Source organism: Canis aureus, chromosome 15 (genome assembly GCF_053574225.1).
Source record: "Canis aureus isolate CA01 chromosome 15, VMU_Caureus_v.1.0, whole genome shotgun sequence".
In the NCBI taxonomy this organism is placed as follows: Eukaryota; Metazoa; Chordata; class Mammalia; order Carnivora; family Canidae; genus Canis; species Canis aureus.
Window position 1 is genome coordinate 99,732 of NC_135625.1, and position 25,740 is coordinate 125,471.

Below are 25,740 nucleotides of genomic sequence, written 5' to 3' on the forward strand. Positions count from 1 at the left end.
CGCACAGGCCGTTTCTGGTGCCGGTTGCCTGTGTACGTGTCCCATCGGGTCCTGGTTCCCAGCGTAGGCATTAGAGTCTTAGTAACAGAAGCTGGGTTTGTTCTGCTTTGTTTTTTTACCCCTAGAATCAAAATATCCAGAAAATGTGTTTTGCTCTAGTTGTTGGGGATTTACTGAACTCTGAATGTAGGAGGCTCCAGGCAGGCGGCTTGGTGAGGAAGACGGTGGGGGAGGTGATTAGACACTCTTCTTCGGCTACGTGGGGACGCAGGGACCAGGGGCAGAGGCCTAACCGCCTCCCGGTCCGTGCGCTGCACGTGCAGACCCTCGCGCAGACTGTGCTTGGCGACGTGCCCGTAGGTGCCTGGCAACCCCTGGCCGCCCACGTCGCACCTAGACGCCTCCTCCTGGTGGTTTTCTGTCCTCACTTAGCTGTAGTTGGGTGTGATTTCCAGTGTAGCTCGTCAGCTTTCGGTTAACCGTCCGTAAGTTGCAGCAAACCCTTGACCCAGGTGTTCACCGAGGTGTATTCCTTAGGGTGGGAGGGCCGTGGGCAGCGGAAGGAGCCATCAGAGGTCGGGCTCCGAGCCTCGTGCCGGTTGACCGCAGGGGCCTGGACCTGGCAGCGTTTCTCAGATTTAGGCCCGAGGACGTTCTGTGAGGTTGTGGTCGCCGCCCCGCCTAGTTCCCTCGGGGTCCGTGAGGCCAGTCCCTCCGTGGGTCTCCCTCCTCCTCCCGCCCTGTCCGTCTGGGCCCAGCAGACTCACCTGAGAACTCCAGGATTTGGGGGAGTGGTTCCCTGGCCGGTGAGGGGGCGGCGGAGGGTCGGGCACGTGGGGAAACACGCGGTTGGGCCAGGGAGTCCGCGGTGTGTGCATCTGAGAGGAGGGTGAGGGCCCCCCAGGGCCCTGGGCTCCCCGGAGAGGTGCTCCGAGGAGAGGTGCTCCCGGGAGCTGTCCCTGAGGGGGGGCGGGGCCCGGGGCTCGGCTGGCCCAGGACGGGCGTCCTGCTCTGTGCACGCGGGTCGGGTGGCCGGGCACCGCCTGCTGCCTCCTGCTGTCCCGGGCCCGTTGGGCGTCCCGCTGCCCTTCTCCGCCCTGATGCCCAGCTCTCCGGGCCCCGCTGGGGCTCAGAACCCCGCAGCCCTCCCTGAGCCCCGGCTCTGCTGCTGCTTTCAGACATGTGGTCCTCCGGGAATCTTTGTCTCGCTTCCCGCGACCGTTTCCTGTCCCGTGTCGGACGCACGTGGGTCGGGGCCTGGACGCAGCAGCAGACGTCCCGTCTTGCTCCCGGGGTGCTCTCCCGGCATGCGGCGGCCCCAGCCCGCGGCCCCGCAGCTGCGGTGCGTGTCCTGATGGTGCCGACGGCGGCAGCCACCAGCTGTGACCTCGGAGCCAGAATGTGCTGTCGGGTGCTTTACTCGCCTCGATAGGACTTAAAGGGACTCAGAGGGAACGCGCGTGTAGCACGGTGCATGCAGCTCGCTCAGACTGGAAACGCTGCCTCGTTTCGCAGGGTTTTGTTTTCTCAGATAAGAAGCAGGTTACAAGACGAGGGTGCTGTTGGACTGCAGGCTGGTGGGGCCGGCGTAGCCGCGGGGGGACGGCGGCGGGCTGGGCTAGGTCTGAGCGGGCGTGCCCCCGACCGTGTGCCCCTTGAGCAGACGAGCGGCCGAAGGCCAGCGAGCGTCCTCTGTACGAGCGAGGGGACAGCGCTGTGACTGTCACTTCACTGTTGCTCTTTTTTTTTTCTAAACATTTTATTAGAAATGGGAGGGGGAGCGGCGGAGAGAGAGGGAGAAGCTGAGCAGGGAGCCCGATGCAGGACTCGGTCCCAGGACCCTGGCATCGTGACCTGAGCTCCCCGCCGAGCCACCAGGTGCCCCTGGATGTTGCTCTGGGAAGCCTGTGCCCGAGTGACGCACATGGCTCCGTTGTCTGGGTGACCGTGTTGCCGCTGCCTGCCGGGCGTCCTCCCTGCAGCCTCCTCGTGCCTTTGCGCCTCTCGGACGTGGGCAGGAGGGGGAGGGGCGCCCCCGGGAGCGTGGCGAAGCCGGGGTGCGGGCTCTGTGTCGGTGGGAGCAACAGGCTAGTCGTTAGGCTGGACGGAGTGCGGAGGGCAGGGCCTTCTGGGACCTGGGGTGCGGCTCGTTCCCATTCACGGAGCCTTTATGGGGAAGTGCTAGTTTTTTCCATTAGCAAAGCCACTTAGTGAGTTCACTTTGTTTTTGCAAAAGGAGCTGCTCCGTGTTTAGCCGAATCCTGAGTCACTTGGCTTCTTCTCTCCCCGGGGCTGGTCCATCCTCCCCCAGAAGTGGGGGCGCAGCGGCCAGCTGGGAGCGCGTGTGTGCCGCCGCCTGCACCCCCGCACCGGCGGTCACGCGTCCCCTCCTACCGTGTTTCTCCCAAGGACATGCTGAAGAACACCTCCAAAGGCCATCCTGACCGGCTGCCGCTTCAGATGGCGCTGACGGAGCTGGAAACTTTAGCGGAGAAGCTGAACGAGAGGAAGAGAGACGCCGACCAGCGCTGCGAAATCAAGCACGTCGCCAAAGCCATCAACGAGAGATACCTGAACAAGGTTGACCGAGGTTTCTCTGTGCTGCGGTTCCGCTTGCTTCGCACTAATAAGCCGCCGTTCTTTCCACCGCTTGCTACTAATCTTCTGGAAGCTGCAGCGAGGCCGCGGCTCAGGGCCCTGCCTCGGAAGCCGATGGAGACGTCGGGCGGGTCGGGGCGCGCGTCCCTGGGGAAGGGGCCGGGTTCACGAGACCCTCGCCTGGGCTGGGACCCCCACGGAGGTTCAGACCGGCTCCTGTCGCGGAGTCTTTCGGCCACCACGCGGTGTCTCGTGTTAGATGGTCGGAGTGGCACCGGAGGAGGTCACGTGCAGCGTAAGTGGTGGTTGTCACGGAAACTGAGGGAATCCCCGCAGGAAAGCAGCTCCTAGGCAGAGCCGTGTTTCCACTTTCTATCACAAGTCTTTCCCGCGACAGCGAGTGGATTTTACGTAGACCTCCCCGTATTTACTTACGGCCCTGGTCCCCAGGAGGAAGGTAATCGATAGGAGTGGTTTTAAATAATCACAAATCCTATTTATCGTCGCTAAAACCATTTTCTGTCTGTAGGGTAGTCTCCTATCAGATGGTGACCCTCAGTGACCTCGCCACAAGAACTTCACCATTATACAGGCTCTCCCTGATTTCCTGAGTGATTGACGTGGGGTTTCTATGAGCTGCAAATCGCAGCCAGTGATGGTCATGCTGTTTAGAATCGTGCTTGCCTGTGGTCGCGGTGTTTGCACGCCCGTGAGGCACAGAGCGACGCAGGCCGACGGGGAAGTGGTGTGCGTCGCTCACTCCCGGTTCCGAGCCCGTGCGCGCAGCCTCGTCACCCCTGTGAGCACGTCAGGAGTAGGTTGGCTGGGGGCTCGGCCGCTGCAGATTTAGAGTCAGAACGCCCCCTGAGCTTCGGGTTCGCCCATGTTCTTTTGGGCCGAATAGTCACAATCAGTCTAGCTTCTACATGACTGGTCTCGTCTTATTAACACCAAGCATCTCTGCAAAGGTTTATAAACCAAGTGTTGTGTTCAGCCCCGTGAGACGAATTTTGACGTACCCCAAAAAACTAAGACGTTTTCTTAATTGGGAAAACCAACCCCCCCGAGTCGCTATCGTGCTCACGAACGTTCTCGGCTGACATAGCGTCGCACGTAAGAGAACGACTACAGCCGGGCGAGGCAGTGTAAGGATGGAGCCTGTGCTCGGGCAGGTCATCCGAGGGGAGGAGGGAGAGTGACAGGTGCAGACAGAGGAGCCCCCCTTTGCTGGATCAGCGTCTCAGCTGGAGAAGGCGAGTTTACAAACAGAGGGTTAGTCTCCCTTCACTGTTGAGGAGGATTCCAAACACCGTCTGTACAGCGACTTACTTAAAAAAAGCCACTTTCGGGATTCTTCGTAGTGTGCACGTGAAGTGTGATGGGAAGTATGCAAATCCTCCGTAAAGGGAAAAGTCTGCCGAACCCTGACGCGTTCTGCTCCTGTGTTGTGCAAGACTTTGGCTCACGCTTTCTCTTCTTTCGGGGAACTCGGTTGCGGGAACCGTGTCAAGCGTGACTTTGAATGTTCAGCTTCTCAGCAGCGGGAACCGGTACCTCGTGCGGTCCGACGATATGATAGAAACTGTTTACAACGACAGAGGAGAAATCATTAAGACCAAGGAGCGGCGGGTCTTCATGCTCAGTGATGTGTTGATGTGCGCCACGGTCAGTGCACGGTGAGCGTGCGTGCCGCGCCCCACAGGAGCGGTGGTCCCCTTAGTACCCCCCGTTCAGGGTGCACCGATCTGTGTGCGGAGCTTGGTCGCCTCGTCCTGTGACCAAGGGAACAGACAGTCTGGTCCCCCCTGACGCGCTCTCAGCGACGCTCCCGGAAGGTGGTGAAGGGAGGACCCGCTTTGGTCGGGCTGAGATGTGAAAAGAGCCCCTTGGTAGCCTCAGAACATCAGGAGTGGAGATTTGAGATTCAAGCAGGTTCAGTAGAAATTTGGGGCCAAGTTCCCGGGTTCTCCGTTGCTAGGTGTAAAGCCCGCCCCATGCATCGAATACGCAGTCTTGCACTTGTTACTGGGCATCTGAGTGCCTCCTGCGCCTCCCCACGCGGGCTGGAAGTTGAAGCGTGAGGCCCTCTAACATTTGGGGGACGTCAGGTAGCTTGGGTACCAGCTGGCTCCCAACACGTCAAGTATTTCAGTTTCTTTTTTCTTTTTTTTTAAGTATTTCAGTTTCAAGTACAGTGCCCAGCATTTTGGCTATTGTTTTCTACATTTTGATTGAGGGAAAAAAAAAAAAAAGTATATGTCTTAAAGAAAGCAAACTGTGATGATCACTTGTAGTAAGGAGGGGTGAGGTCCCTGGGCACGCCGAGGCCTCGGGGCGCTGGGAGCCCTGACGCACTGGCTTGGTGGTGGTTGCACACGTGTCTGCTCTAGCATTTCCACGTAACCAGTTAGGTACATGCGTGTTTGCTCCATTTTATGGGGAAAGGGAAAAATACCTGGGATTTTTTTTTCATTGTTCCATAATAAGTATTTTGATCATGGAGCATAATGGCATGATTTAATTTTTTTTAAAGATTTTATTTATTTATCCATGAGAGACACCGAGAGAGGCAGAGACCCAGGCAGAGGGAGAAGCAGGCTCCATGCAGGGAGTCCAACGTGGGACTTGATCCCGGGACTCCAGGATCACGCCCTGGGCTGAAGGTGGCGCTAAACCGCTGCGCCACCCAGGCTGCCCACATGATTTAATTTTATTGAAATAGTTGTACTATATCCAAGAGTAAAGAAGGAACTTTGGTAAGAAATGGTCAGAGACTGCACAGGAGGTTGTCCCTGCTAACAGTATTTGCCAGGACGCAGGAGCAGCTTTGCCCAGGGAGCCATCCGGGAGCATCCGGCCTGTTCCCTTCCGCCTCTGTGGGACCCTGAGCGCTTTCTGGGACCTAGCAGTCCACGCTCTCCCGTCGCCCTGGGTCGGGCAGTGAAGGGCCTGCCCTCACCTAGTGGGAGGCCTCTTTATGGGACCAAACGGCAACTTTGCAAGCAAGTCCGAAGCATCCCGAAGCTTCCTCACTTGAATTATCTAAGGGATAGACAGTACCGCGAGTCACGCGGGTGATGAATCCTAAGGAACGGTTTCTCCCTGTTTCAGCACCTCCGACAGCAGCACCATAATGTCATCGAGCCAGAGGTATTTGTTGAAGTGGAGTGTTCCTCTTGGACACGTAGAAGTGATCGAGTACGGCAGTAATGACGGTGCTGGAGAAAGCAGGTGTCCCCCCGTGCACCCGCCCGAGAGCCTGGCAGTGGTCGCCAACGCTAAGCCGAGTAAGTGACATTGTTCTGAGGTGCCTGCGTGGCTCGGGGCCGGCTCCTTGGCTGCAGCGGTGCCCGAGGGCCAGGGAGGTGGCCGGGCCGTGGGAGGCCACCCTCTTGGGAGCCTGTGTTGTGTCGGCTGTGAGCCCGCTCACCCTCCTCTTGCGGCTTGCCCCTGCTGCTGCGCGTCCTCTGGGTTTAGGGGGAAGCCCTGCCGTGTGGGATGCCTCAGTCTCCGGCGGTGGTTTCTGGTTCAGCACTTGGGGCTCTGGCCCCTGTGTCCCGACCCCGCAGTGATCTACGCCCAGGGGTCTCGGGCCTGTGGACCTGCTGTAGGCTTGGCTCTGCTGCGCGGCCCCCTTGTCTCTCCCCCAGGCTCCCTGCGCAGGGGGGGACTGGGCCGTGCTCCTGTCCGGGGAGATGAGCCGGGGCTGCCCTGATACTTTGCCAGCGCCTCAACAGCTGTGTGGCACTTAGGGTTTCTGTTACCAGCGGGGCCTCTGCACTGCAGATTTTGAACTTGGCTGGTATTCAGGACTTCCTTCTTCCCTCTGCCTTTTTTAATGCAAATAAAGCCCCGCTGAGCTTCACTCACTCGCTGGCCACACAAAACACAGTGAATGGGGACTTTCAGGGAGAGAACCTTTTCATACATGAAACGAGCCTTTGTGTTAAATATATAAATGCTATAAACATATCGGACAACCTTCCAGATTATTTTGTCTCTGACGTGCTCAGAAAAAGGTGCCTTTAAACCCTGAAACTTTTCTGGCTGCGTAGGCACATCACAGGAACGTGGCCTGAGCAGCATCAGGTCTGATTTGCTGTGGGGTCTCCCGTTGATCCCGTTTGTGTAACGTTAACAGTCGGTCATTCCGTTGGGTAAGTGGCCTGGTAAGCTACGTCCCCGGGCGTGTGGTGTCACAGTTCCCACACCCCCGGATCACTGAGCACTAAGTCCTTCTTGCAGGAACTGCACGGTGTCAGCTAATAAGGAAAATAGACCGTGTCACGGGTTTTCCACGGCCGGGAGCGTCCTGAGGGGTGGTGCGGGGAGGGGAGGAGGCGCGGGTGCTCTCCGGGCGGACGTAGGTCGGCGAGATTTCACTCAGGTTCAACTTGTGCATCTCATTTGTTAAAAGTTCTTAAAAACCGAGCTAAATCGCTAATCTTGATTGCAAATCCTGCCTGGGACTCGGTTTTGTGAACGATATGACGCCTTTGCGTGTTTGCAGTGGTAGCTGTGCTAAAAGGCGCCTTCCTGTGCTCAGGTCACCAGGGCCGGCTTCGACCCACAGAACGGACGCTGTATTAAGGCCCCAGTACGTTTTCTTACTCATCTTTATATTTTATAACTTGTATTGAGCTGACGTAGAGGGAGATGTGAATGAATCAGTAATATTTAAGAGGCACATAGCAGGAAGAGTTAATTTTTAAAACACGACTGACCCTTAAAGAACGTGGGGGTCGGGGCGCTGACCCTCATATGTCAAAAATCCACATATATCCTTCGACTCCAAAAATGTTAACTGCCAGAAGCTTGGCGTTGCCCCGAAGCCCTACCGGGAACGTAAATGGCCGGCTAGCACGCGTTTTGTAGCCGAATCCCGTGCTGTGTTCTTAGCTAAAGACGCGGAACAGGAAGCCTCGGTGAGGAGGTCCCGGGGCCGCGTCTGTGGCACTGCCGTGTGTTTACCAAGGGAACGTGTGTGGAAGCGGGGCCCGCGCAGTTCAAAGCCCTGTCGCTCAGGGGTTGGCCGTGCACGGAAGCAAGGACGTTGGGGCCGCGACTGAGCCCACGAGCTCCCGTCCGTGGCGCAGGGGGGCACGGTTCTCATTGGCGGCGAACAGAAGACGTGTCACTTGGGAGAGCAGCTGGTTTTTCTTCATTTTTCAATTTCAGGGGAAGTCTGTCGTTGTACCTTCAGTTCGAGAGCCTGGAAAATACTTGGAAACGGGGGCGTGGCTGTGTTTTGCCGACTTGCCGTGACCTTTCCGCTCTCGCTGGCAAAGCCCACCCGTAACCTCGTAACCTCGGGGAGAGCCCTTGTTCAGGGAGCGCGTTTTCTGCATTGAGGTGACGCTTCCTCCTCCTCCCCAGACGCCCGCTGCCCGTCGTGGGGGGAACGCCCGCCCCGGGGTGACTGCGTCATCTTCACGTGCCGTGTGGTACCTTTCAGGGTGGTCTCTGGGGACGGTGCCTCAGTCTGAGGAACCAGGGTGCTGCTAGCTGACGAGCGCGAGGGACCTTACGTGAGGGCAACCACTCATCGTTTCCCTCCCGGCGTCGTGACCGGGCACGCAGCAGGCGCTCAACAAGTATCTGTGGAGCGAGCGGAAAGAAAGGTGGAACCGCCGACCACTGTCAGATTTTTAGCTAAACTGTGTCCTTCCACCGACCTGTTTATCGAAGGCCTTTTCTAACCGAGCGCCACGTTCTGGTAACCCCCAGACGGCTGCGGTGTAGACGCCGCCTCCCGAAGCCCTGGGGCTGGGATCTGAGAACACACGTGGCACCATATCACACAGTCCTCAGCACAAACAAGGGCAAGACCCTGAGAGATCAAGGGGGATGGTTTTCCCAGGGAAGATGCTTCCTAAGCCAGGTTTCAACGAGGGAGCAGGATTTTAGCAGAGAGCGAGCGAGCAGTCCTCGACCAATTGGTTCATTCATTCGTTCAGCTGGTGTTCGTCCGACATGTCGCCGGGGCACACGGAGGGAGGAGCGCGTGTGCACGGGGAGTGGCAAGTGCTCCTGTGACGAGAACCTTCCCAGCCTGTGGCGGTTGGGAAGCGTGTGTCCCTCCAGGTGCCGGGGACCCACGGCGGTCTGCTCTGGGGTCCAGCTGCGTCCGCAGGAATACAAACGTTCTGCAAGAGGCTTCCAGGTTATGGTGGAGACCTGGTGCTGGTCAGCTGGCCGGACTGCTGCGTCTGAGGGCAGGGCCGTCCCACCGTCACGTGGTGCCAGTGAGAGCCCGGGAGCTGCTCCAGCCTGGGGACCCTTGTTCCACCTGTGTCTGACGGTCCCCGTACCCTCGTGGCTCCAGTCATATGCGTGGTGACACGCGAGGAGAGCAAAGCATAGCGTCAGGGCAGGGAAGCAAGAGCCGCTACTCAGCTGTTTCTTGGGTAGCAGAGCAGGATGGAGGTGCCTGGTCACGTGTAGGTCATGCTCGCCCCTCCAGGAGAGAGAACCGACGTGCTGTCCATCCAGGGAGGGACCCTCCATCCTCGACAGCTTGTGGCCGAGAAGTGCACCAATTCTCTGTGTGTGTCGGAGACCGAACTCAAGCCAGACCCCAGGGGCATGTCAGGCTTCGGGTCGGGGAGTCGGGGGCTGCCTGGCGTCCCCCGGGGTGCTGCCAGGGAACAACGCATTCGCCACCCAGGCCAGACGCCTCAGGAGCGAGGGTCCCGCTGCTGTCGGGGCCGGACAACGAGCTGCTCTCTGCGTCAAATCCACGCTGTGCATCCTCCCAGCAGCCAGCGGCCGTCGTCGCCGTCGCTGCCACCTGTGTCTCAGAGCTTTTAGGGAAGCGCTTCTCATTCACCCACAGCGGTTTTGTTCCTTCCGATTCTCCTGCACTTGTCATCCCTCAATTGTTTTGAGAAGCCGCGTAGAGACTCCTGTGCTCCACCCGCCGTGGCCTGTGACTTTCCTGCCGTTGGAACGACTGAGCTCTGGAATCCAGCACTGGAGCCTCGGTCTGTTGTTCAGCCTGAGGACAGCGTGGGCGGTGGCGGCACTGCCTGGCAACCGAGGCCTGCGGAGCTGCCTGTGCAGGGAGGAGGGGAAGGAGGAGGCGGCTGTGCAGGGGAGGGGGCTGCCCACTGAGGGAGTGCAGGGGGAGGGGCTGCGCCCGAGGCCAGGAAGGACCCTGGACGCACCCCCCAGCAGGGCCCCTGAGGAGGGCACCGCTCCCAGCGCCTCCTTGAGCTGTGACATTTCTCTGGCATTAAAGCTCGCTCTCCGGGGCCTGCAGGCTGGCGTCTGTGGGTTTGCTCAGGGGTCCCGGGTCCCGCAGGCTGGTGTCCGCTCCCAGATCTTCTAAAGTTACTTTGCCAAATTCTCTGCCTTTTTTGGGGGGTGACGGAAGGTTTTCACCAATTTTGCACGCTGGGGACAAGGAATCCCCAGAGCCCCGGGGCCGTCGCTGCCCTGCCCCTGCCGTGGCTGCACCCCATGCACCCCCAGGGCCGTCGCTGCCCCCACCTTCACTGTGCCTCCCCCTCTGTGGGGAGTGGGTTTACTGGAAACTAAACTCGCCTGTGGCCAGAGATGAGCGGACTCGAGCGGGTCTGCACAGCCTCAACTCCGTCCCGCAGTGGACTCGAGCACCCCCTGCGCTCAGGGAACTGTGCTGCACCGAGCTGGGGAGGGGACGGGGGTCTCAGTGGGCAGGAGCCTTCCCTGGGAGAGGCCCGTCCCCGCCCCTCTTCACCACATCCCGAGGAGGTCGTCTTTGGGCGTCTGGAGGACGGGGTGTGCGGGCCAGTGTGTCCGAGGGGGGCGCACGGTGTGCACGCAGGTGCCGATACCTGAGGTCACCTAGGGTTTTCGTTCCGGGGTCCTTGCGGATGACAGCGGGGCCAGCCTGGCCGTACTTCTCTGTGGTGGGTGCGCCGCGAGTTAGGAGTGCAGGGCAGGCCTCGGCCTGTGGGACCAGCGTCTGTGTGGGAGCTTCCCGCCGGGCACCAGCAGGCCCTGCACCCGGAAACCTCGCTGCTGCCCTGGGGAGCAAAGTCGGCGCCCCTGCTTGCCGCCAGCAGCCTGAACAGAGGCGGAGGGCCAGCGTCCCCCGCATCCCCAGAGCGTCCGCAGAGCGCGCAGAGTGCCCAGACCAGTGCTCTGCAGCGAGGTGCCCAGCGCGGCTCGAGGAGCAGCGCCCGAGGCTCTGATGTTGGAGCCGCACATTTGCTGGCAGCACCGACGCGCGCGGTCGTGGGTGGGGTGCAGAGCCGTCCCGTAATGGGCCGCGCCCCACGCCCGCCGGGAACGCAGGGCGCCTTGGTCCTGCTTGTGACGCCGGCAGCACAGCCTGAGACCCGCCGGGGGACGTGCTTCCTTCTGGCGGCCCTGCGGAGCCGAGCGGTCCCAGCCGCCACGCTTGCCAGCTGCACTTTTTATTTTTCCCTTAACCATACGTTTGTCCTTTAAGAGTCGTAGCCAGTGACACACACGTGTGCTCCTGCTCTGCACACTGTTGGTAAGGCACCCGGTGGGGCCTTGGCTGCGTCCTGCGGGCAGCGTCGGCCTTACCCCCAGCTGGATGACGCCCGTGGGGCCGACCCCAGGACACTCGCCGCACACAACCCAGGTTTGCTGGCCGCTGGCCGGGGGACCTGGGGCAGCCCGTGTGCACAGACGCGGGAGAGGAGTCGGCTGTCACCGCGTGTCCCTAACGCCGGGCTCCGGTGGGATCGTGCGTCGGGATCCGGCCTGTGCGTCAGCGGCGTCCTCGCCGGGAGGTGGGGGACGGGGCACCTCGTGTGGCAGGCGGGCGGCCCTGAGTGGGGGCTCCTCCCTGCCCGTGACCGTCCTCCTCTGTCCCCGTCCTTCGGCATTGGAGGAAAGGTGCTGTGGGTGACCCTGGAGGAAAGGTGCTGTGGGTGACCCCGGTTGTCGGGTACTTGCTTTACGTTAGTGGCGTTTCCAGCTACCTCTTAGCAACCGCAGTTACGTCGTCGAGGCTTAGAGATCGCCCCAGCAGTGGAAAGCGCGGGAGGCTCTAGGGGAGGACTCGCGGGCCGTGGTCCACGCGCTCAGCTCACAGGCGACAGGCCCTCCGGGAGGGGACGGCAGCCAAGGGCGTGCGGGGCGGCGGGGCCCGGGGCAGCGACGAGCTCGGTGGGCGAGCTGGCGACACCTGTAGGGCGTGCGCGTGAGCCGGCAGCATCGTGTCCACGAGACTCCGCGGCTCTGACGAGGGGGCCACGGGGCCGTGAGACGTTAACGTCCCGGGCGCTGCGCGAGGGCCCCACGCCGGGGGCTCTTGGTCTTTTCTCTAAGTCTGACGTCGTCCTGGATTTAAAGGTCAGAAGAGGAAAGAGACCCCTAAATGCTTCAAAGGATCCAATTCCTAAGTCAGCCGGGATTTTAACGCTGGTGTTTTCGGCCTCTGGCGCCAGCACACGCGTGGCTTCAGGTTTCTGCTCTCGCTTCTTCCGCAGACCAGGTGTACGTGGGGCCGGGGCAGCTGTACCAGGACCTGCAGAACCTGCTGCACGACTTGAACGTCGTCGGTCAGATCTCGCAGCTGATCGGGAACCTCCGAGGAAACTACCAGGTAACCTCGGAGCCTCGGCTCCCAACTCTGTTTCTGGTCCCGCGTCGCCGCCGGCATGTCCCACGGGGCGTGACCACGAGGCCGGTCCTGGTGTGTTTCCTCCCGTTTCCTGTGGGGTGAGACTGTGCGGGGGTCACTTCGTTTGGGGCGGACTTGAGGAGCCGTCTGGTCCTAGGCTGTCCCGCCCCGTGCAACCCGGGCCGCGGGGGCCTCTTGTCTGCAGCCCGCTCCCCGAGGGCCCGGGGGCAGGGCCCAGGCTGCAGCACCGCCTGCTTGGGCCCCCCCGACGCCGACACGGGCGTGCGTTCCCCCCAGAACCTGAACCAGGCGGTGGCCCACGATTGGACAGCAGGCCTGCAGAGGCTCATCCTGAAGAAGGAGGAGGAAATCCGGGCGGCCGACTGCTGCCGCATCCAGCTGCAGCTCCCGGGGAAGCAGGACAAGTGAGTGGTGACCCGACAGGGCCGCCGGGCCAGGCCCGAGGGGGCGGCGTGGTTCGGTGACCTGTGGGACCCGGCGGAGCGGTGGAGTCCCGGGGTGCAGCTGTCCCCGTGCCCCCGGCAGGTCCGGGCGGCCCACGTTCTTCACGGCTGTGTTCAACACCTTCACCCCAGCCATCAAGGAGTCGTGGATCAGCAACCTGCAGATGGCCAAGCTCGCCCTGGGTAAGAGCGGGTGCTGTGGGCCGCGCGGGGCTCAGCTGCCGGGCCCTGGTCCCCGGCTTCCCTGCCTGGCGGCGGGGCCCGTGCCTGAGCCGAGAGCGCCCTGAGAACGCCCTTGACCGTAGACTTGTCCTTTAATGCAAAAGAACGTGTTCATTTTATTTATTTGAGAATGAGCAAGCGAGAGAGAGACTCGCTGTTGAGTGGGGAGCCCGACGTGGAGCTCAGGCCCACGGCCCTGAGACTGTGACCCGAGCCCACATCGTGTGGGACGCTTCCCCCACCGAGCCACCCACCTGCCGCCCCCGCTCCCGCACGAGTGATTTTTAAGACGTCGCTGTGATGATTTAGGGTCACACATGAGAACAGGCCCTTGCTCTTACTGTGAGAACACGTTGACGCCGGCTGAGCCCGCGAACAGCAGTGGAGAAGCCCCGTGAGCTGCGGCCTGGGGGCCGGGGGCCCGTGACCCGGGGCGGGTCTGTGTCCGGCTGCGGCTCCGGCGCCACAGGCGGGAGGAAGTCCTGCTTCCCCTCCGTCACCCGCGGGAGGTCCAGGGCGGCTCCGAGTTGTCAGCGGAGGCCCTGCCAGCGTGGAAGGAGGTCCTGTGGTTCGGCCAGGGACCGGGGGACCGGGCGAGGTCTCCTCGCTCCTGTGTCGGCCCCTGAATCAAGCCCCTCTGCAGTGTAGACGTGTGCCCGTAGCTCATTCCCAGGCGGATCTGCTACTCAGAAGGTGCAGGGTGTCGTGCGTGCGGGTGCTCTGGTCCCCGAGCTGCACGGGGTCCGAGGCCTGCGATGCTCCCAGCCCGCAGGACGCCGTGGCCCCCTGCTCGCCGAGCGCAGCGCCCTCCTGCCTCTGCCCCTGCCCCTTTCTCTGTCCTGAGGGGCTCCTTGGGTTGTGACGAGCACGACAGGAACGGCCCAGCCCGTCTCCGACCACAGCGGACTAACCTGGAAGGCAGCACCTTCGCTGTCACAGGCCGGACACCTGCGGAGCCGGGGCGCACAGCTCGCTCGGTGCACGTTTTTCTCCTGTAGTGACGACACCTGTCACTGAACGGCCCTAGGTGTCTACGTGCAACTCTCGGTGGTTACGCAGGGGCCCCGGGGGGGGGGGGGCACGCGGGCAATCAGGTGCTCTTCCAGAACACAGCGCTCAGCGGGCGGCCTTTCCATGAGGGACAGACGGTCGCGTTTTCCAGAAACGGTATTTGGCCCTGAGCCTCGTGCAGGAGGTCCTGTCTGAGGCTGCGGCCCGCACGGTCCCGTCCAAGCAGGAGGCGGCTCAGGTGCCCTTCCCCTTTCTCTTTGACGTGACCGCAGAGGAGGAGAACCACATGGGCTGGTTCTGCGTGGAGGATGACGGGAACCAGATTAAGAAGGAAAGACACCCTCTCCTCGTGGGACACATGCCGGTGACGGTGGCCAAGCAGCAGGAGTTCAAGGTGGGCCTGGGGGTGGGGGCACCGTTCACGGGCACGGTGCTGCCTGAGGGGGAGCAGAGTCCCACATCGCCCCAAGGCACCCGCTGTGACACTTCTCTGGGAAAAACGTTAAGGACTTAGATTGTTAGAACGTGAAACAGAAAGCCTGATGTTCTGCCCAGTGGTCGCCCCACTGATAGGGGTCCTCACCGCCCCTGGTGCATTGTGCCCAGGGGTCATCCGGGTGCTGGGGGGTCCTCACTGCCCCTGCTGCATTCTGCCCTGTGGTCATTAAGGCCTGGGGGTCCTCGCTGTACCCGGTGCACTCCAGGAATTGTTAGTTCAGAGGACACAGGTCTCCTGTCTGTCCGCCGGGCCGCCCTGCGCTGGGCATATTCCGTCTCCTTTGTGGGTCCCAGTTAGAGGCCCGTGTTTACCTGGAATGCCTCGCCCTCTTTTGCTAATGCTTGTGCCGATGTGGCCATTTATTCATGCCCGTGCTCTCTGTTTGGGGACCACAGCAGGTGCCTTCAGGTGCGGATGTGTCTTGTGTAAGAAGCAAGTAAAGACTTTTGTAGCTCTGCTTTCTGGCCTCTGGTGACACTCAGACCTGGAGCCAGGCTCCCTGGAGCTTCCGGGAGAGGAGGGCGGGCGGGCGGGAGGGACAGAAGGGCGTCCATCCCCCTCCCGCCGCTCCCGGGGCCTGCGTGCTGCGCTCCGTGACGCAGGTTTGCAGCAGGAGCTGGGATCTGGATACAGGAGTAAAGACCGATGTCGCTCATTAGCATTCGCCTCTCAGGAGCAGATTTCTGAGGCTCGTACCTCCTGTCCTGCTTTAATCTGCAGCAAGTAACAACCTGCGGCTTCTGTGATCCGCTCAAGGGACTGTGTCATTCAGACGCCTCCGGGTCCTGTTCTAAACGAGGGCGTCCGATTTTCTTCCCCGATAGATCGAATGTGCCGCCTACAACCCTGAACCTTGCGTGACCAGTGAGGCCCAGCCAGACTCGCTGTCCACGGTGCACGGCTTCCTGTGGGTAAGACAGGGCGGCGCCTGCGGGTCCGTGTCCACGGCCAGCGTGGGTTTGACAGGTTCCAACGTGCAGTCCGCTATCGGTGTCCTGGGCGTCCTGGGCTGTTTATAAGCATGCGAGTCACGAGCCGTGACGGGACTGAGCACTTTTGGGAAAGTTGTGCAATTCTCAGGAATTGAAAGGTTTCTGTCTTGTGTTTTGCTTTTTTTTTTTTTTTTCTTTTAAAGCTTTACCAGATTAGATTCAGCACAGGGACAACCCAGTTAAGTAATAGAATAATTTAAATATTTCTGCAGTTTGGGTGGTTAAGTTGCATAAGATTTTTTTTTTTTCCCCTCCAAGACATTGCTGGCTTTTTACCCTGGAAACTTGGCAATCCAAATTAATTTGCTCCAAATCAAGTATTGCATTTCGCATGCTGCAGTTGCAATGGGCACTTCCGGTCCTTGCAGACGGGGAGAGGGTCCCACGCACCGTGAGGGCTCCTGTGTGCCTCCTGGGCCCGCAGCCCTGCTCCGCGGGGGCACCCTGCTGTCTGTCCTCCAGCGCCGTGCCCCAACCACCCGACCACCTCTCCAGGCTCCCTGCTCTCGGGTGACCCCTCCACGTCCCACAGCGGAGCCTCTCCCTGGCCGGCGCTCCTCCCCACGTGCACCCGGCAGGAAGGACGGGATGGGCTCACTTCCCTGAGCAGAGAATTGGGGCAGAGAAGGTTTTCTGTCATGCGCACCATGCCGGTGCCTCCTCACTCCCCCGGTCGCCGGCGGCTGGCGTGGGCCTGGTGATCCCGCAGCCTTTACCGCACGGCCGTCCGAGCAGGACGCTTCTCTGTAGCGCGAGCGGCCGGGGCCTGATGACGCTCCCGAAGCTGGCGCGGCGGCGATGGCACCTGGGGCCCCACACCTGGGGCTCCACGACAGCGCCGACGCCCCGGCTGGCTTTGCAGACCTCGCAGGCTCTGCCCCGGGCATTCTTCCCGTTGGCAGCATCTGACCCTTTCCCGCGTGAGACGGCTGCACTGCACATTGGGACGGAGCTTGCGGGGTGTCCATGGGTGTCCCAGTGGCTCGCCGGTGGCCCAGGGCGACCCCAGCACCTCGTGCTTATGCGCTGCCAGCCGTGCTGGGGGGCGAGGCGCCCGGTGCTCAGGTTCCTTGGGCCTTGCTTTCCTAGCTGAGCCCGTCGCACGTCAGCGTTTACTTGTTGGGAACCGATGCTCACCCGGTTGTTAGCCTCTCAGTCATGCCCGAGTGGGCCGCCACCGTGGCGGAGTGCCGGGCAGCTGGTTCCTCAGGGATAGCAACGGGAGCTAGGAAGAAAACCTCGAAACTGTACTCTCGTTATGAAAATTAAAAGGGGGGATCCCTGGGTGGCGCAGCGGTTTGGCGCCTGCCTTTGGCCCAGGGCGCGATCCTGGAGACCCGGGATCGAATCCCACATCAGGCTCCCGGTGCATGGAGCCTGCTTCTCCCTCTGCCTGTGTCTCTGCCTCTCTCTCTTTCTCTCTCTGTGACTATCATAAATAAATAAAAAAAAAAAATTAAAAAAAAAAAATTAAAAGGGAAAGTCACCCCGTAAGTTGAAAAGGAAGCGCGGGCTCCGGTAGCAGATGGTTTAAACCCTGTGGATTCTGTGAAGTGTTGGTTTCTGTGGCAACCGTGGTTCCCGTCCCGCCCTCCCGCCCCGTCCTCTCGTCTTGTCCTTCCGTCGTCCTCCCATCCGTGGCCTCGGAGGTCGGGGTCGGTGTGCCATGGAAGCTGCAGGTGCTCCTCTAACCCCCCCACCCCCCATTCAGATCGGCAGCTGCACCAGCCAAATGGGCCAGGTTGCCATCGTCTCGTTTCAAAACTGCAACCCCAAAGTCATCGAGTGCTTCAACGTGGAGTCTCGCATCCTGTGCATGGTGTTCATCCCCGCAGAGGAGCGGCCCGCGGAGCCCGAGGCCACTGCCGGGAGGGCGTCGGGCGTGCCCACCGTCTGCCTGGGCACCGAGGAGGGGAGGTGAGCCCACTGCCAGGGGCGGCCACCGCCCCACCTGCTAGGCTGCGCCCCAAGGCTGGGTCACCGCCCTTAGAACCAGTCCCCTTGGGGTAGCTGCAGCCCCCCGCCCCCCGGAGGCACGGCAGCTACGCGACGTGGCTGTTCACTTGTGTCCCTCACCTGCCCCGACTCCACACGTCTCGGAGTATAGCAGGACCGCGTTCTGTGCCCGGCCTCCTGGACACTGCACCTCGTAAAGGAACCACGGTGGTTCTGTGATGTGAAGCTGCTTACGGAGGGAGAAGTCCTGTTTCTCCTTTACCGTGCGAGGAAGAGATGCGGTGGGGGTGGCAGGGAGGGGCGGAGGTGGCCGGGGCAGGTCGGAGCTGGGGTGGGGGTGTGCTGGCGAGGCCCCGTCACCGAGCAGGGGCGCTTACTGGCCCGCGTCCTTCTCCCGCAGCATTTCCATCTATAAGAGCAGTCAGGGCTGCAAGAAGGTGCGCCTGCAGCAGTTCTTCGCCCCCGACAAGTCCACGGTCCTGAGCCTGGCCTGCACGCCCCAGAGCCTGTACGCCGGCCTGGTCAATGGGGCCGTGGCCGTCTACGGGAAGGCAGAAGGTAGTGGTGTCTGCACGTCCCCTCTCCCGGGGGCTTCCGGGGACTCTCTCAGCCTCGGGAGGAGGAGGGCGGTGAGGGAGGGCGGGAGGATGGGGCAGGAGGATGGTGGGAGGATGGTGGGAGGACAGGAGGACAAGACAGGAGGATGGGGCAGGACAAGGTGGGGGGATGGGGCGGGAGGACGGTGCCCAGCGTGAACATGCAGCCGCACAGGCAGGAAGTGGTTTCAGGCCGTCGCTGTCCCACTGACGCCTCCCCGTCCACGAGGTGGGAAGTCCATGCACATCCGTCCCCCACAGCACGGTCCCGTCCCCCGCGGCCCCTGCGCTCCCTCGGGGCTGGAGGCTCCCTCAGGGCTGGCGGCTCCCTCGGGTGGTGGGGATGCAGGCCGCCCGTGGGAGTGGCTGGACTCCGTCTGCCCGGACGCTCCACGGGCTCCACCAGGACCTCGGCGGGTTCTGGGGACCCAGAGGGCGCAGCGGGGCTCCGCAGCCTCTTGGGGACGGGGCGTCCCAGCTCTGTCCACCTGCTCGGCCCCCGTCCCGCCCCTGCGGTGTAGCTCCACTAGGGCGACCTGTCCTGCCGCTGCCGGGGGTCACCCTCGCTCGCAGGGCCCACTGCCCGCGTTCCGGGGTCGACAGGGTCGGGGGCTTCCTCACCTGCTCCCCGCGGCCGGCCTTCCTTCCTCTGAGCCCCTCTCATGGGGCGGCTTCTGTCTTCAGCTGTAGGACCGAGCGTCTCCTTGGCTCGGGCACCACGGTGGACGCCCCAAACCGGCCCGGCCAGCCGTGTGCACCCTTCCCGGGGCCCGGGGGCCGCAGCTGAGGTGGGGTCAGCAGGGCCAGTCCCCGGTGCTCCCCTCCCCTGCCTCCCCGGGGGCACCGCCTCGCATCCCTCACGGTTGTGGGGTTTCGGCGGCCCCACCAAGATGGGGTGCATGGAAGTCAGGGGCCGAATCCCCTTGGGGCAGACGGTCCCCTTGGAGGGGGGGAGCCTGTCCGCCCCTGATGCCTGCCCGCCTGCAGCCCCCCCGCCACCTCCCAGGCACTGTGCCGCCGTCACTCACTGTCTTGGGGACAAGCTGAGCGTTGGCTCGGTGCAGGGGACCCGGGGCTAGTGCCAGGGGCAGCCGATGGGGGCAAGTCCTAGCTCTCCCACGGGGCTGGGGGTGGGAAGGGGGGGCGGGGGGACGAACACGTCACGGGGTAAACGTGCTCACGATGCCCAGAGGGCGCTGGGGGTGCCGGGTCAGAGCCCTCTGGGGGGCCATCGTCACTGGGGGGACGTCAGGGCAGCTGCAGGTCCCTGTGGGGGGGCGGCCAGGGCAGGAAGCAGGACCTGTGGGCGGCCCGGACGGTGGGGTAGGGCCGGGGCAGCGGGTGTGCCCCGTGGGGTGAGTCGGGCTCAGAGGCGTGGCTTCCGCGTGAGCTCGCCGTATGTGGAACGAGGATTGCGTGTACTTAGACCCACGGGGTCGCTCTGTTTCCTTCTCCTGCGTCTGCGTGGCCGGGGTCGGCTTGCCTGGGGTCGAGCTGTGCTGCTGCGGCAGGGGCTGAGGTCGGGGGCATCGTGCACAGCGTGCGGGTCTGAAGGTTCCGTGATTCCGTCCCGTCTGCGAGCTTCCCGCACGGAGTCGGGGTGTTGACGTCCATTTCTCCCAGTGCTGTGGACTTATTCAGGGCTTATTTATATTCGTCTAACTTGGGGCTGGTGACTCCTCCTTTCCCGGCTTTACTGGCACATCACTGACCTGGCCCGAGGGCGGCGGGGTGTCCTTCGCACCCCCGGTGCTTTGCAGAGCCGCCACCTGCGTCCCCGTCATGTACAAACCGTCGCTGTGTTGGTGCTGAGGACGCTCGGGATCTGCTCTTAGAGCTTGGGCGCTCACGTGCGGGACGTGGACTGTCCTCACCGCGGGCGTCAGGCCCCAGGCCTTCCTCTCTCTGGTTGCGAGGCTCCCCCCTCCCCCCTGGGCCCCCCATCAGTTCTGTTCCCGTGACATAGAGGTCTTAGCTTCCACACGTGCGTGAGGACACATCTCGCTTAGCATGACGCCCTCGAGGTTCACCCCGTCCTGACGGCGGTGGGACGTCCTCATCTCTGTGGCACACGGGGCTCCCTTGTGCGTGCGTGCACACCACATCTCTCCCTCCGGCCGTCGACGGACTGGCGGCTGCGATGCTGCTGCAGGGCTGCATGGAGGTTCTCGAATTGACGTTTCCGTGTCCTTCGGATCAGTACCCAGAAGTGGGCGTCCTGGACGGTACGGTCGCTCTATTTTAATGTCTCGAGGGACCTCCACGCTGTTTCCGGGGCGGCCTTCCCACCGGCAGCACACACGGCCCCCTTTCTCCTGCACCTCACGTGGACCTCGCGTCTTGGCGATGACGGCCATCCTCACGGCTGTGAAGTGATCTCTCGCCGTGGTTTCCGTTTCTCCGACGCCGACGGATGCAGAGCATGTGGTCGCGTACCCGTTGGCGTCTGAATGTCTTCCCCGGAGGGAGGTCCCTTCGCCGCTGTTGTGTTCTCTGAGGTGGGAGGACTGGCCTGGCTGGATGGAGGCCGCTGCCCTTCCGCCACGGCTCAGGACGCATCATCATTGCAAGTCTTTGACCTTTTAGGGAGCTTGAAATCAGGAAGTCTGGGAGAAATTTCCAGATTTCCTGGTGTTGGCTCAGAATGTAGGGAGCATGTGCTGGGGCCCAGCCGCGGGGGGCAGCCTGGGAGGGAACTCAGGCCTGGATGAAGCCTCCAGGGAGAGGCTGTCTGCAGTCAGCTGGAGCTGAGGCCCACATCCTGGTTGGACCCCCGCCCCCACGGAGGACTCGGGGCACTGAGCGCAGACTCTGCAGGAGTAACTAGGTGCTCAGAACAAAGTTCAGTCACTAGAAGTTGATCCTTCCAAACAAAACGTGTGCAGCAGTTTCTTGCTCCAGAGGGACGAGCACTGTCAGGGTGGTGGCTGTGCTGGGGCGCAGACGCCGGGGGCGTAGGTGCTGCGGGCATCCTCAGCCCTGTGCTCTCAGCCCCTGCGCGTGTGGGGAAGAATCGGATCTCCACTCCGAACCCCTGTGATCCCGTCGGATGTGGAGGTGCAGAGCCTCTAGGACTGTGAGTCCCTGATGCAGAGGCCTGTGTGCTTGTGTGTGCACCTGTGACTGCACCTGTGACTGCGTGCATGCATGCACCTGTGACGGCTTGTGCACCTGACTGCTTGTGCATGTGTGCACGTGACTGTGCATGTGTGACTGTGCGTGTGCACATGACTGCTTGTGCACGTGTGACTGCATGTGTGCACCTGTGACGGCTTGTGCACACGTGATTGCGTGCATGCGTGCACCTGTGACTGTGTATGTGACTGTATGTGCACGTGTGACTGCACGCGTGTGTACCTGTGATTGCACGTGTGACTGCATGTGTGTGTGCACGTGACTGCTTATGCACATGTGACTGCGTGCATACATGCACCTGTGACTGTGCACGTGTGACTGTGCATGTACCTGTGACCACTTGTGCACCTGTTACTGTGTGTGTGTGCACGTGTGACCACTTGTATGTGTTCACGTGACTGCACACACGTGTGGCTGCTTGTCCTTCTACATTGTGCGCATATGACTACATGTATGTACACATCTGTGTGCACATGTGCCTGTGCCACCGCATGTGTGCCTGCACATATATGCACGTGTGGCTGTGCATGCGTGCACGTGTGACTGTATGTGGCCGCCTGTGAGCGTGTGCACGTGTGACCACACCTCGATACCAGGTCCAGTGCAGGTCTACAAGTGGATGGCAGGTCGGTGTCCGTGGGAACCGGTGATTGTCCTGCAGCTGCAGCTAGAAACCCTCCACCTGCAGCTGAGCCCTAACTTCAACGCGCCTCGAACCCCAGACCTTACCTGGTTGCCTCTTGGCATCCGCGCGCCTCAGCCTAAGACGGTTCGTCATAAACAGGGTTTGGATGAAAAGGTCCAGATACGGAGCGTGGAAGCGGCACTGGGTTCTCAGCCGAGGCGTTCCCGTCTCCTCGAGCAGAGCGCTTCAGTGGACTCGGTCGGAGGCATTGGCCGACTCCGAGTTCGCTGTTTTTAGGTGTGGTGGCTTAATTAACGGTCACCTTGAAAATCGAAGAATGTGTTTTAGTGTTTCGCAGGGTAATTACACAGTCACCTTGAAAACGTACGTTAAGTCTTCCTGTAAGTATCGTTCATTGCCGTCCCGGCACTGGTTGACTCACACGTCCTTTAAAGCGCGACGACCCTCGTCCGTAGGTCTCTGAAGATAGTTTCAACCGAAGTGTTTCCTCACCGCATGAGCTTCAGGAACGGAGCGAGCTCCTGAGATGGGAGGAAAGCCTCCTGCCTCAGTTCTGACTTTAATCCAGGCGTGACGTGGTCGGTCCCGACGGGACAGTAGCTAGAAGGCGTCTTGGAGGTGGAAGCAGGCGCTGGGTCGGACGCAGACCCCTGGCTACGGCCGTCATGTCGTGTGGGGTGGCGGTAGATGGTGGGACTTCTGCTGTGCTGAGCGGCCCGACCGCCTCGTCACCCCTCGCGCTCCCACGGCAGCCTCGGGGGCACGGGGCGGCATCACCCCCAGCTCACGGAGGAGAGAGCTGAGGCTTGGGCTGGGCCGCGTGGGCTACCCACGCGCTGGGTGGGACGGGAACGCGGCTCCGTCTCCCTCACTGGGCTAGATCCTTCGTGGAGATGGCGCCCGGGACCAGGCGTGCGCGTCGGACTTGCCGGTGGCAGCGTGCTTGTCAGAATGGTCGTGGGGCGCCTGGTTGGTTTGTGAGTCTTGACCCCGGGCAGGAGTTCCAGCCCACGTTGGGTGTAGACCTACCCCCCCCTCAAAGGACCTGGATGAAATGATGTCTGGTCCTTTCCCCCGATCCGTGTGCGTGGATAACTGAAACTAAAATATATATTTTTTTAAGATGGATCCTGGAATTCCGAACCTCAGAAAGTGATAAAATTAGGCGTCTTGCCGGTTCGCAGCCTGGTGATGGCGGAGGACACGTTATGGGCGGCTTCCGGAGGCCAGGTGTTCACCGTCAGCACCGAGACCCACGCGATAGAGGTGAGTCGCCTTAATGAGCGCGGTGCTGCCCCACTTGCCCCCCGAGGCTGGCGGTCGGGAGCGCCCGGCCGGTAGGGGATGCCCCCGCCTGCCCCGAGGAGGCTGCCCCGGCTTGTCTGCGGATGACAAGACGCCCTAGATGAGTCCGCTGACCGTGCGGCCACGTCCCTCGGGGAATTGCTGGTGCTTTCCTGCCAGTCCCACAGACGCGCTCCAATGAACACGTGCCCAGCGTGAACGAGGGCGTCTTCGGGGCCCGGGGTCCAGCGGCCCTCGGTCAGTGCAGGAAGGGTCGGGAGACGGCCGGCCGTGGGGGCCGCAGGGCTGCCTCGGGCTCCGCGTCCTCACCCTTCCAGACCTCCCGGGTGGAGGTGATTCTTAAAGCTTACACAGAATCCCAAATTCGAAAGCCGGAGGACGTTCTCTTTACTTTGCGGGGGCGGATCTCCTGTCGGGACACAGGCTTAGAAGTTGCCGTAACAAAGGGAACAATGAATTTCGTAAAGTCTTAGAACTTTCCTGTTCGTGTTCGGTGAGCGTGCGTGTGCTTGTAGAGAAAGGTTTGTAAGTGACAGGTGGAGGCGTTTCGCCCGCCTGCGACCCAGAGTCGTGTCCTCGCGGAGCCCCACCGCCCGCGACCCTCTGTCCCCTGCCCTCTGAGCAAGCTCAGGCGATAGAGCTGTTTCCTGAGCTGGGGCGGTGAGTCGGAGCCCGGGTTGCCTCGACCTCCACCCGCGCAGTAAAGTGGTCTCTGTGGGCTCTGAGGCTCCGTCCTGGGGACTCCACGGAGGAGCAGTAGCGGGTCAGCGGGTAGGGCCTGGGGCCGTTGGCAGCACACGCAGGGACACGCGCGTGAAAGCTGTTGGGACGCACTTGGCCTGGTCTGTGCTCGCAGAAGGTGGGACGTCAGCCTTGCGCCCGGGAGCACCGTCACGGGGTCGCGGGCGGCTGACCGCGGGGGAGGCCGAGGGGCGTCACCAGGTGCCTCCCCTGCACGCGCGGGGTCTGCACTTCCTGTCGGACTGACAAGCGTGTCCACACCTGGCCCTGGAAGTGCCTCTCTGCGTCCGGCCTGGCCCTGCCTCCTAAAGCCGGCGAGAGCCAGCCGCGGCCGTGCCTTGGGGCAGGTCGCAGGACGAGGAGAGTCGCGGCCTCGATGCCATGAGCACGGAGGGCAGAGCCGCAGGAGGCCGGCCGGGCAGAGCGGGCATCCCGAGAAGGCGGGCGTGGTGCCTCGTGGGGGGAGGGTGTGTGCGCCAGGCCCACGGCGAGGCGGGAGGTGAGGTTGGTGCAGGTGCACCCAGAGGGCACCTCACGCTCGGTACCGAGGAGCTTGGAGTAATGTCCCCGGGTCACCCACTTGCAGCGGCCTGCTGGAGGCGTCCGTGGAGGGCCGCGCGTGTCCTTTCCAGCCGGGACCCCCTCTTCGCCAAGTGCGATGCTGAGCCCCTGAGGGATCTTACCATGCAGCGGGTGTCACAGGGCCGCGTTCCCCAGGGTCACGACCAGCCGCCCAGGGGGAGCTGCCAGAGACCACCCACGAGGAGGAGGAGGAGGAGTGAGGTGGCCGCGCGGACACGCACCACCCACCGTGAGGTGCAGAAGGCGCAGCCCCCGCGGTCCCGGGCAGTGACCCCGCGCAGAGCACTCCTGCGGCCTTCGGGGCGCTTGTCACGGAGGCACATGATGGGACTGGAGGACCAACAGGGAAATAAGAAGCAGTGGAAGGTGGACGCGCCCAGCTGCAGCTCCTGGGAACGTTCTAGAAAGCCGGCTCTGGGCCCCACCCCCGCCTGCTGGATTCATCAAGGGCCAGAAACCTGTTGGGGAGGAGACACCGCGGCTGTGCTGCCTGATGCTCGGGGAGCACTGGGAGGTCCTTCCCGTGCTCCCCATGGCACTGCCCTGCCTCCCCGAGGCCGTTTTCCAGGGAGCGGTGACCGCGTGGCCCGTGGGGAGCGGCTGTGGCACGGGCGGCAGTCTTGGCGGGCAGTGGTCATGGCAGGCAGTGCCGGCCTGTCCTCGCGGGGCAAGGGGGTGCATGCAGGGCTGTGCATCGGGCGCCCCGTCCTCCCCCGGCCCCATCTGTCAGCCCCGTGGGTGGACACGCGGCTGTGGGGGTTGCCCATCCGCTTCCTGCAGGCCTCGTCCTGGGAAGCCTGTGCCTGGAAGAGAAAAACAGAACTTCTTCCCTGAGAAGCCCAACCGGAGGGTAGAGCCTTGCGTGTCCCGGTGGCAGCTGTGGGGGGCGGTCTGGGCCGCCCGCCGTTGATGGACGTGCTCACCGTCGGCTCAGCTCGTGGCGTGTCACGCGGGCTGCGGGTGCGGGGTTTAGCCCGGCGCCCCCCTCTGTGGGCGTAGGCACGGCATGTCCTCAGCTCTGCACAGCCCCGAGCTCAGAGGAGGAAGCCCTCCGCGTAGAGGATGGCGTGGGGCTTGGGCCGCGGACCCGGGCAGCTCCGTGGATGCCCATCTTGCAGCTGATCCTCCGGGCGTCCCCCCGTGCCCCTTCTCCACAGCTGTCAGGAGGGGCCAGCCCCTGCCCAGGGCTGGCCCACCCCCTGTCCGGGGCTGGCCCCTCTCATGGGGCCTCAGAGCCGCTCGCCAGGGTGAGACACGGGGCAGAGTCGGCCGGAAGCTCTGGAAGGAAAGGCCTGGTCCCACGGGAGTAGCAGGAGCCTTTGGGGACTCGGCCGGGGTGGGCGGGGACCCAGAGACCTGCGGGCGGCCCGGGAGCGCTCAGGGCGGTGGGGACAGGCAGAGCGGGCTTTG

The 25,740-nt window shown here is 62.4% G+C and overlaps 1 protein-coding gene across 5 annotated transcripts in view; it reads left to right on the top strand.

The window, feature by feature from the left end:
• The window catches only part of ARHGEF10 (Rho guanine nucleotide exchange factor 10), an 89,132-nt gene that overhangs the window by 52,747 nt on the left and 10,645 nt on the right, over nucleotides 1-25,740 (top strand). For all 5 annotated transcript variants that reach the window (XM_077848514.1, XM_077848516.1, XM_077848517.1 and 2 more), the window contains 11 exons: nucleotides 2,410-2,580; nucleotides 4,129-4,274; nucleotides 5,710-5,885; nucleotides 12,048-12,163; nucleotides 12,479-12,606; nucleotides 12,728-12,828; nucleotides 14,151-14,272; nucleotides 15,202-15,288; nucleotides 17,081-17,286; nucleotides 17,726-17,883; nucleotides 22,826-22,968. In XM_077848514.1, coding sequence (XP_077704640.1) covers nucleotides 2,410-2,580; nucleotides 4,129-4,274; nucleotides 5,710-5,885; nucleotides 12,048-12,163; nucleotides 12,479-12,606; nucleotides 12,728-12,828; nucleotides 14,151-14,272; nucleotides 15,202-15,288; nucleotides 17,081-17,286; nucleotides 17,726-17,883; nucleotides 22,826-22,968 — 1,554 coding nt within the window. The remainder of the gene's footprint in view (nucleotides 1-2,409; nucleotides 2,581-4,128; nucleotides 4,275-5,709; nucleotides 5,886-12,047; nucleotides 12,164-12,478; nucleotides 12,607-12,727; nucleotides 12,829-14,150; nucleotides 14,273-15,201; nucleotides 15,289-17,080; nucleotides 17,287-17,725; nucleotides 17,884-22,825; nucleotides 22,969-25,740) is intronic.